Below are 12151 nucleotides of genomic sequence, written 5' to 3'. Positions count from 1 at the left end.
TTCATGTTGAATTCGATCAATACCACTTGCTTTTCTTCGTTTAAGATTTTTAACTATGTTGGCTACCTCATCCTGTGATAGAACCATGCACCTGGAAGAGTGTCACCACGCACTAGAGATTTGTGAATGTTTTCATAAGTCTCTTCTACCCTACTTTTGTTTTCAGCGTCTAAGTTCTCATTTTCACTTTCGCTATACAAGTCTGTAAAATATTCCTTGAAAGCTTCAGCTACTGTTTCCGGAGCATTACAAAGTTTGTTATTGAACACTATTTCAGGGTAAATTCGTTTCGATGTAGGTCTTGAACGTTTCATTAACTTCCAAAACAGACGAATATCACAGTCTGCTGCTTCATAAATATCATCTAATGATTTTAGCAAAAACTTTTCGGATGCACATCGCTGAACGTTTCGGAAATTGTTTTTAGCTTTTTTGTAGTTTCTGTAGGATTCGTGAAGCATTCCTCTTAGTCTGCCTTCATGCCACCAGATTCGACGCATTGCCCTTTCATGTTTGTGAGCAGTTTTTGACTTCAGCGGTCCAGTAGGGCTTAAGTTTTAGATTAAAACCATATTTGGGTATAGAATTGTCACTAGATAAATGTACATTTGTAACAAAGCGATTATAGATTTCATCAACGGATTCATTGTTAGTCTCGATACTGTCAATTAATGGTTCTAAGTTATCGCTTAAATGTTTATTGTATTGCAAAAGTAAAGAGTCTTCGGTCTTGTGCCATGCAGGAAGACGAAGCATCGTATTTATAACATCGCGCGGATTACAGTTTAAACGAAAAACAGCTGATACAGGTAGATGATCTGATGTGCTGCTAATCGACCCCTCATCAAGGATTTCATAAGAGATCAGTTGTCTCACTACACTTTTGTCTAATAAAATATAATATAACATGGTTTGTTTTGTTATAAAAGTATAATTAGGCCCTTTGAATTGAAAACCAAAATCTGCATACCGTGATACACAATTACTAAGTAAAACTGATTTAGGCCTGTTTACATTAACAATGTTATGTATACTACAGCTAGCATTTAAATCACCTACATGTACAATAATAATGTAACCATAATTACTGTAATAAGAGAACAATGATTCTAAAAGATTCAGTTTTTATCTATAAGCATCTATGTCGTCATCTGAGGGTAAATAAGTTCCAAATATATATATAAAAAAAGGTACAGTATTTGACAGTTTTAACTCAATGCCTACAATACAATTTGATTGAATACCATTTGTTTCACTTATCAAAAATTCAAGTGTAGATTTGTATAAAAGGGCAACACCACCTTTTCCATGAAAAGCTCTATAACAGTTTGGTAATTGATCAGCTTTACTAATACAATTGTACCTATTATCTATAGAAGACAAATACTGCAATGAGTTTGGTTTCAGTTTGTGTTTAGTTATAATAAAAATATCACAATTTGACATTTCAAGTAGATTAGACAGGCATACAGTTGAGGACATAATGCTTCTTACATTCCAGGTCACAATATTGATACTACCCATAGTTACCAAAATTATAAATACAGTTGGGAATAACAAAAAAAAATATAAGGCTTAAAAATCATGATGTAATGTTTAATTGTTATCTTGCTCACCGTACCATTCGCAATTACTCAACCACTTCCTACAACTAACACCTTTCGGCCAAAAACTTGGTGTTTCGATAAGTTGTACACTGTCTAAGGTAACATTCAGTTTAGCTGAGAAAACGCAAGAATAGTCATGTTTCGGATCAAATATTCTCAAAAAAGTTGCAGTCATGTGACTCCACATCGGTTAAATAGTTCCAAATACCATTTCTTGTTGATTTCATTGAGATGCCACACAAGTAATAACGTGCAGTTCCGTTTCTAGTAACACCAGTGAATGAGTCTTTGTTGACCGCACTGACTTTTTCCGTAATTCCGTTTGTTCGAACTGGTATGTTGTATGTATTGGCTTGAGTACTTGTATTAGAATTAGCGTCAAGATCAGTGGCGTTATCCGACTTCGGGTTATTACTAGGGATCAATGGGTTAGACAACTGTAAAGGGGTGCGCTCATGTGTAACACGATCAGGTGTAATGGTCAGAGTTGTATTACTATTCATGTATAGAGTAGTTTCTTTAACTGAGGTTCTTTTATAGGGGAAACTGCGTTTGTGTATGAGTTTGTAACATTCGTTTTTAATTCAGATATACTTTTCTGTACATTAAAAAAAAGCTTATTGTGACGAGAAAGTTCATCATCAACTTTCTGCCCGAAGGCATTGTACACTGAATTCTCAAACAGATTTTGACTGCTCGTTTAAAAGTTTATGGCTTGCATCATACTGTGTGAATTTCCTATTGCAGTTTTGCAAGATGTTTTCGACCTTTCTGATTAACTCACCAAGTTCTACCTTTAGTGTATTGTTCTCTTTCTTTAGGATGTGTATTGTTTTCTTATTGTCTTTATCTGATTTTTCCAAATCACTAATTCACTGTAGTACTGTTAGTAGATTAACTCTAGTTTCAACATCAGACAAAACAGGGTTGCAATTTGGACGAGGGGTCTCATTTGCCTGTTTGTGTTCGTCTTTGCGAAAAACTTCATAAATGTTATTTTTGTCGCCATTTAGAAACATGTACAGAAGGAAACAATCCTGTGCGTACTTTTGTGTAGACGAGCTTTTTGTTGTACTTTTTCTAGTAAAAAGGGACCCTTCAGGACACCCATCAAATGACTTTGCACGATAGGCGAGTATTCTGCGACACCACATAATTGTATTTTCACATTCATGTGTAAGTTCTATAAGTTTAGAAATGTATCTCTCTTTCGGGAGGTTTAACAGTTCATAGTCTAAATTAGCAATAAAGTTTTCATCTGGGACGAACCCTTGAGACAATGGTAAGTCATTTAAATCAGTCAATGTATTACCGGTACATATCTCATCGTTTACATTTTGTGAACACGAATCGGGTTTGTGGGTTGGTTGGTCAACACATGAAGAAATTCACTATTCTGAGGGCAATACTCCCTGAAGGATGTCTCCTTTTCATAGAAATCACATGTATTTCCATTCGAACCTATGTCCGTAGCTATCAAGGCATTTGAATCGCCAAAATTTTGAATTATCTGGGGGCTGTCGCACATACTGTCAACATCGGCTGCTATTTCAAAAAAAAATATATGGCAAATATAGAAAATCATTTTGTAATATTAAAAAATGTGACTGATTTTGCAATATTGCAAAGTGATTTTTCAATATTACAAATATATTTTCTAATATTACAAAATTAGGAATTTGTAATATTAAATGATTTTGTAATATTAAAAATTCTTTTTCTAATATTACAAAATATTGATTTTTTTTCACTTTGGCTTGCCATAATCACCCTTTCAATAATTCTGAAATTTCCCTTTCAATAATATAACCTTATTTTGGTATTAAAGATAATCATTCAGATCTATTCTGCAATTTCCACTTTTTTTTTTACCAGTAAATCAAGAAAAGCTGTGCAGGTCTGATTGCACAGCTTATACTAAAAATACTTTGCAGCAACCTGCTTGATACAACTGCACAGAACTAGAATTCATAACATTATAAGCAAGTAAGTAAACACCATACAAACTTGATACAGCTCTGTATTTACATTGTGCTTAAAACTTTGACACAGAATAAAAAGATCCCAAAAGTTGAAGTGCCCATTTTTTCTTGGCCACTAATTTCTTAATAGTTCAAGTCACAACCTTCAAAACCAATCCTTATACTTTGTGGGTATGGCAACTTGTGGTTCAGTTTCAAAGATATTCATACACTTTTTATCAAGGTATTCCAGATACCTAGGAAATGCTGGTCTCTGACCCCAAAAATAATCCCAATCTCCCTTTTATCTAATGACACATTGTGGTACAAATTCCAGGAAATTTATTCACTTTTACTCAAGTTTTTGAGCATACCTCAGGAAAATGGCCCTTTTATGGATTGTTATTCCTAAATGATTCAAGACATGACCCCCAAAACTTATTTTATCTCTGCCTTCCTTCAGTGCTACATAGCATCTTGTGGTACAATTTCAAAGAGATTGCTTTTATTCGAATTATTATTTGGACATTAGAAAAATGATTGTTTCTGGCGCCTGATTTCTAAATTGTTCTAGTCACAACCTTGACCTTCAATCCCAGCCTTCCTGTTGTGGTACAATTCATCAGGATCTATACACTTTTACTCAAGATCAGATTTATAAGTCGGTGGTATAGCTAACAAAATGTGTATTCATGGCCCAGGTTCTTGGGACCACTTACAATAGCCCAAGGTCTGCCCTGGAAGAGGATCCAAATTGGTTGGACTATTCTTTTGACTACTCTCATATAATTATTCAAATTTGACCTTGGTGATGACAGCTACTGTACTTTTAACCAACTGACCTGCTTATAGCCTCCTGTGTGACTATAGAGGATAGATGCACATCTACTCCATTCTTTTTTATTGTTTGATGGAATGATAATTTTAAGATAAACATTGGACATTTGACTAGTCCAATATCAGCTTCACAGATAAATGACACATTGTCTCCTTCAGAAACAGTCTGGTTGTAAAATGGTAAGGCCTTTATTTTGGGCCATTTACACTCTGAAAATAAAAATAGTACGCTTGTAAACTGAACTCAAACAACCTGAAAGTATTAATACATACATCTAAGTGATCTTTGTTCTTAATAATATACTACCTTCATTATTTAAACTTAGAATACTTCATCATAACCACACATACATTACAAGAACATAGCATAATTTGAGATGATATTGATTTGTAACAAGTTTTTTTTATTTCTGATTTTTTATTTTTTTTTTGTAAGAAATCAGGTAATTTTGTATAACCTTGTATGATGCTGTAACATTAAAAACATAAAATGGGAGGATGACCGGACTTTTAAATGATGAGGTTGACACCGCTTCAGTTCAAGCCCCAGATGTGTCAAGGTTTCCAGGCAACTACCTTAACCCAAGGCTTCAATGGCTTTCCTCCCCCACAAGTCTGGCAACCATGTGAGAAGTTCACATCTCTCCAATGATTGATACTAACAAGTTACTTCATCACATCTATATATATATATAACACCGTCTTCATTGGTACTCACACTTTTCTTCACCACATCATATAAGTCAGTTAACACCATATATATTTTTACTCACCTCTCACTTCAACGTTGCTTCCATTGGCATTAACACCATCTGCACAGATATAGTGACCTGCATCAGATTTCTTCAGTTTACGTAACACTAAATTGCATGCATGTTCTCCAATTAAACAATCTTTTTCATGCATATGATTGTATCCAGCAGGGATATTATATGGGTCCTTGTAGTACCATGAGATTTTTGGTCCTTTCAGTTGACAAATCAATTCCAGTCGACGGCCTATATAATCTTCATTATACATATAACTTACATCGTATGTTTCTGAAAATAATAGAAATATTTTAAACCTAAGGGTAAAAATGTTCGATTTTAAACTGTCTATAATACCGGCTTCCCCTTTTTTTGTGATTTTAATATTACTATCTATGAGTTCATAAAAATTCTTGATTTGATATTTTTTTTTCTTTTTTTTAACATTTTAAGAAAGTCTGTGGTACTGAGAGTGTAATAAGACAAAAACTATCAAAATAAGACAAAAGATTACAAGGAAATGGCCAGTTCTATATTATGTTTTTTCCCTAAATTACTTGAAATGACAATATTGGCTAACTTGATATACCAATTTCAGATCTCAATATACAAATGTATCTTGATATTTCAAGGAGTTGTAGTAGGTTATAGCATTGGTTATTAAGACCAAATGGACAGATTTCAACAAACAAAATCATGTCCACATCATCTCTGTGTGATTTTTTAGTCTGTGATGTACCACCAATTGAGTACTGAAATATCCAAAGTAGTGATGTTATTTCCAGGATGTTCTCTAGTTTTGAGTCATAAAAATCTTGATGCTATGTAGTTTTTCGCTATATCTTGCACTATGAATCACATAAAATATAGTCAGATTACCATTCTTGCTACTCTGATTTTAAGAGAAATGGAAATAATGACAAAAATATGCATTTCTCTAAAACATGGTCTCACTAACCAATTCTGTTAAGAAAACGTAGAGGCTATAGAGAGCCAGATTCACTCACCTGGTCAATAATAGCCATTTTAACCTTCTAAAGCTTAGTCATTTACCCTGTTTTCATGTTATAAAATCAATCTGTCATAGTCATTGTTTTTATTCTTCAAGGGTAATAACTCCAACATTCATCAACAGACCTTAATGAAAATTTCGGCATTGATTTGTTTCACCATGCTGAACAATTTTACTCCAGAAATTTGGCTTATTACCACCAATCCTCATTTTTTAGTAATGGTGGCAATGTCCAGTAGTTAAGAGAAGATTTTCTAGGTTGGAAATGTAAAATCCAGGAAATAACTCCATTTCAGGACTCATAACTCAAATATCCATCAACAGATCTTTCTGAAAATTTTGGCAAAGGTCCATCCCACCACGCTGAACAATTTTACTCACAGCCAGATTTTAGCTAAGCCAAACTGTCTTAGAGATATTTGCAAAATCTGTAATTCGACCCCTATGGTCTATTTTTAGATAAGTAGCCATGTTTTTTGCAATATTGGAAATCCTAACACAGGGATTGTTTAAAATACTCTAAGAAACATTCATGCAAAGTTTCATTACAATCTGTCCAGTAGTTTCAGAGAAGATGTTTGAAAAAGTTAATCGACGTTGACAACGGTGATGAGGATGGACAACAGATACATAGTGATGGCAAAAGTACTTTTTAAAGTTTCACAGTGAAATCCCAAGACAAATGTAAGATGTCTTAAAGTTGCATACCATTGCAAAACTTGGAAAACAAGGCTTTCAAAATCAATGGTAGGATGATTATCGAAATTTTCACAAAATTTACTTGAATAAATAACATTAAAAACCTCATTTTTACCTTTTCTGATAACTGACAGCATTGAGACAAATTACTCACACATGTAAACAACACCTATACACATTTGTAGTAAATAACAAATCTGATTTTAAAGTACACACTCTTAGCTTTATTTCAACTACTTTTGATCAACATATACAAAGATTATGCACTGGCGAAGCATAGATCCAGGTTCAGTGTATTTTTGGTACTACATAGAGGGGTGGCCATTTGACCAACAAGTGGTAAGTGAGACCAGAGTATTTTTAAAAGTACCTCCCTTTCTGCTATTAGAGAAAAGAACTCAGAATTAATTGAATGTTGCTATAAATTTATTTAGTCAATCTTTCAAGGGCAATTATTCTTACTAAGAGTCTCACACAACCTGAACACTTTCAGGATTTTTGTACACATTGTCATATGATAATTTTAACGACTGAAAGTTTCTTTTTACTATTACAGTTTTCAAGGGGAAAAAAAACACAAAAATTGTCACTTTTTACTTTCACAGGGCAAAAAATTCCTGTAAGGAGTCATCATCAAACTTCAACTAAATGACCATAGCAGAGCTCTTCCAGTTCAAGCTGAAGGAGGAAGCCTGGAAGGTCCTATTTATTTCCAGTAAACATATACCCGCTATGCAGAGATAGGTGACTTAAAATAGCAAAAAATAACAAACAAAAAACAGTTATTACACCCATAATCATTTCGAGCATTTCTATGGTGGAATTTGGCACCTTTCTGTATAAAATCAAAGAGATTCATTCACTTAAACTCAAGTTATTGTTCGGACATCATGTTCCTGGACGCTTTGTGGCCCTATATTTCTAAATGTCTGGTGAAAGGAAGCAGTAATTATTAAAGCAATATTAGTTTTATTATTTTTTTTATTTATTCTTTACCCAAATGTATTGTTTTTTGGTCCAATTGCAAAACACTATTCTGAAAAGTCTTTCATCATTGATGAAAATAACAAGTGCTACAAAACTCCATATATATATATCTAGTTCTATATAATAATAAAAATGTTAAAAAAAGCATAAAATAGAAGATTTGGCATTATAATGAAACATTTCAAGATCCCAGTAGTAAACAATAAAATGCAGATCGGTCTTAGGATTTCAATACATTCTATATCGGAAATTCCAGAAAGGAAAATGAAACTAGAACAAGACTAGTAATGTGTTAACAATTGATGATACATTGGCAGTTATAAGTTAACTTACTATTTCCAAGTTTAACTATTTCTGAGATTCCAGGCTCAAATGTAAACATCCACAATATGGAAACAGATGTTATAAAAGATAAGACCATTGGAGTTCTAGACCACTCTGTTTTCTCTGCATTACCTTCAAAACAGTATCAATGAGATAAAAGGCTAATCTAATGTTACATGATATAAGGGTAACAACAAAACACTAATACGATCCATTATCAAGTCCAAAACAAATCTGGCAAAATAACTATTGCACCACCTGATACCACAATAGTCCTGACTTGATACAGGCATTTCAAACGAAATGGTGGGTCAAATCTATGTTTTACAGCACGCAAAACCTCTCTCTTCCATTGCGAATTGAATATATACTGGTGGTGATTAAATAGCATTTGCATGCTATTGTGTCATAAATGGTTAATTAGCAGTCACATCAGCACAAAGAACAATTCACAAAAAACAATTAATACTCATTATTTTGAGAAATTTATTATTTTTCAGCTAAGGACTTCTATTTAATAAAGAAAGATGAAATAAGAATCAATTGAAATATTCTTTTGATATTCCATGCAGTGTTTACCCCAGACATTTGTGAAGGCATGGTAAAAATAAGTATTTTGAGGGCCCTAAACCTTTACAAAAGGTTTAAATTGGGACACCCCACCTTAAAGTGAGGGCAGTTCATTTTCTTAAACCTACAAAATACAGCCTTCACCCTTGTGAGACATTGTAAAAGTGTCATTAGTGTGTGCCAAAACAACTAGAGTAAATTTTTTAATGCAAATCAGACAAAAAGCAATTAATTTAATTTTGAAATTGAAAACTGGCAAAATTTATGATGAAGGCAGCATGGCACAGCAGCATGCTTATTTTTTCTAGTAAAAACCTGTAACATGTATAAATGAAGACTTCAAAGGGCTATTCTGGTGCCAAATGACATGTACAAAGAACTTTCAATTATCCCTTTCTGAATTTTTATGTTCAATACATGTATGTATATATATCTTCAAAATAAATGCTTCACTACGTGCAGCTTGAGACAACCACAGGGATTAAAATCTGACAATTTTGGGTAAGTATAAATGTGATTAAATGTTAGGCACACTAGAATAAGATTCTGACCAGAATGAAAGTGGTCAAAGAAATTTTAATTTGTCATTGACAAATGAAATTATTAATTCAAACAAAGACGAACAAAATATTTGTTCCTGGTCCCGTTTTTTGCCTTAAAATCCTGTAGATCAGGTCACAAAACCAATTCAATTCAAGTTATCATATTGATGTATGGCACTTTTTGGTACAATTTAAAAAAGATCCATACACTTTTAATCAACATTGTAGGACCTTTCACCATAAAATAGTAAATACTTACAGATATCACCGAAAGGTCTTTAATAAGTGTCTTTAGTTCTGAAAGGCCTCAACTACCAAAATTAATAAAGTCCACAGTAACAGAATGATGACACTTCTAAAAAATAAACTAAAATGTCAAATAACAATACGTAATCACATTAATGACCACATTAAATGTGACCACATTATCAAACACTATTGACATATAGCAAATAAAGTGAAACTTCTCCAATCCAGCCACCACTAGTACAAGAAAAAATCGCTGGTTTACAGGGGTGGCCGGTTTTCTGAAAAATAGCAATGCATTCTAAGAGCTTGCACCATTTGTAAATGATTTGATTTTATAAACGGTACTGCCGAAAAAATAATGTTCAAAGTTTTGAAAGAACGTGTATTAAAGATCAAAGGCCTATTGATGGTAATTAATTTTTTGTACTGTTTTTGTAAATTATCTTTCAACAAAGTCTAATAACTTCACTCCTATGTTGTTTTGGCTTGGGTACAGGTCACATTAACTGACAGTTAAATGATCGTAAAGATCGTACTTCTAAATGTCCCTGGTTGCCTGACGTGTGTACACAACAATTAACAGCCAACCAGTGACAAAATGTAATGTCTGGATTAAATTTGTTGTTTAAACTACTGTCCACTGACGAAATGCCGGTCAGTGAATGAATTATTAATTACATAATCATTTACAGTTTTGTTGACACATTTATTACAAGTGAACAATAATCAGGCGGCCGGAATTAAGAGGTTGTTTTTATTTGAAATATGTAACTAAAACTGTGAAAAACTGGCCGATGTACGGTTTTATGGGGTGGCTGGTCTATTGAAGACAAAACACATAGGTTTTAAGTTATATCAGCTGGGACTTTTGAAAACGGCCGGTTTGAAGGGGAGACCGGTTTTCTGAGGGTCCAGTTTGGAGAAGTTTCACTGTAATTCATTTCTAAACAAGCACCATGCTTGCAAGCACAGCAGACAATTTGGTAACAGTAAACGAACATTGTAAATAGACAAAATTAGATTATGGCAACGAAAAAATCACCATAAAACATGCGTAATTTACCAATAGTTAGTTGAAAATTTTTAATTAGATCTTTAACTTAACATCACCAAGCAATAAATCAGGCGATAAAAACCAACAAAGGGCCAAAAATTAACTGGAAGATTTCAAAAGAAATAAAATGTATCTCTCAGATGGTTCTGGAATGTTGAGCTGATTTGAATATGCCAATAAACACCTTTTGACCTGACTTTGATGACATATGATCCACATGCATAGGCCCCTTTTCTTCATTACAAAAAATCAGAATTTGTGATTGCACCAGAGTTAGGTTTACACTGATAAGAGGTTAAACCAGTATATCTAGAATTAAAGAATAACTAATTTAGTAAATAGAAAAACAATGTGTCCATTTTTTTGAGATAATGAAGTTCAAGAATTCCAATTTGACGAAAATAATTCAAAGTTAATATTATACATTTCGTGGCTAAAAAAACTCTTTAAACAAAAATTTAAAATCAAAAAGAATAATAGATAAAAATTTACAATATCAAAAGTCAAAAATATGTTAATCTTCAAAACTAGAACTTTTTAGAAACAAATATATACTTGTATGATGGGAGAAACACCATCGTATGTAGACAGTATAGAGAACATAACACAACATGCTGCTATTGCATAAATTCGATCGGACAAGTTTCCGTTTATTTTTACTTTTGTTCATTTACTTTTGTTTCTTTGTTTCTATTATTCTGCTTATTCTATATTCTTTGTTGTGTGTGTCTGTTTTCCCTGTCTGGTCTTTGTCCCTGGATTGGGTTCTTTTGATTTCCGCTAGAATCTTGGTTCCCTTGAATACTCTTTCTAATGACAGAATAAGGATGGCATAGACATATCCCTGTATCAGAACATTTATGTACAGTATGCAACTCTGGATAAAATAAAAATGAAGAACATTTCATGCCCCATTGTACTCTTGACATAATAACTGAACAAAAGACAAAATCTAATGAATAAATAAATAAATTGATCCCTGGCTTTATGAAATTTAGTCAATGCTCTTTTAATGATATAAATAATACTGTTGTTTATTTTTATTGTTTTATTTTTTTTTTATTTTTTTTATGGAAAGCAGCAAAATATAATAAAAATAAAAGTCAGATTAATATGAAAGGTTATGAGCTTTCAGACGACAGAATTATCTGGTCTATTTTAAATAGCAAATGAAATGAACAACATTTATATTGAATTTCTTTTAAAATTAGAAAATTAGAGATTAGGGAATTGAAGGTGTGGAAATTAACAAAAATATACAGTTTAAACAAGTTATCTGTCGTATATGTTTATTGTAATATTTTTATCTGTTGTAATAGGCCATTAGTTACATTATCATCAGAAAAAGGGGGACTTATCCGAGTTGTTGAGCTTATATTTCTATATTGTCGACATATGATTGTCTTTGTACCATGATCTCATACGTGTTTCTAAACAATTTTAGTTTTGAAGATAGACATTTTTTTAGATGTCGGTCATATCTACCTAGAGCTATTCAAATAACTGCAATCGCTTGATGCTGAATATTATCCTTCCGGATTTTTAATTGCAAGTATTTAG

General features: G+C 32.7%; 1 protein-coding gene across 3 annotated transcripts in view; it reads right to left on the bottom strand.

Annotated features, from left to right (window-relative positions):
* LOC148609192 (uncharacterized) overlaps positions 1-12151 on the bottom strand; it is a 27752-nt gene extending 15601 nt beyond the window's left edge. The window contains exons 1-6 of one of the 3 annotated variants that reach the window (XM_088542613.1): positions 12077-12150; positions 10776-10900; positions 9548-9643; positions 8186-8308; positions 5179-5445; positions 4411-4615 (exon numbers count right to left, since the gene is read on the bottom strand). In XM_088542613.1, coding sequence (XP_088398739.1) covers positions 4411-4615; positions 5179-5445; positions 8186-8273 — 560 coding nt within the window. In that variant the 5' untranslated portion in view covers positions 8274-8308; positions 9548-9643; positions 10776-10900; positions 12077-12150. Of the gene's footprint in view, positions 1-4410; positions 4616-5178; positions 5446-8185; positions 8309-9547; positions 9656-10775; positions 10901-12076 lie in introns of all 3 variants that reach the window. The other 2 variants (XM_088542612.1, XM_088542614.1) reach the window with 2 other exon arrangements.

This window comes from Perna viridis, chromosome 8 (assembly GCF_037379345.1).
Source record: "Perna viridis isolate PV_CMFRI_1.1 ecotype Kerala chromosome 8, ASM3737934v1, whole genome shotgun sequence".
Classification (NCBI taxonomy): domain Eukaryota; kingdom Metazoa; phylum Mollusca; class Bivalvia; order Mytilida; family Mytilidae; genus Perna; species Perna viridis.
The sequence above is the reverse complement of the archived record's forward strand: the minus strand, read 5'-3'. Positions and strand labels throughout refer to the sequence as shown.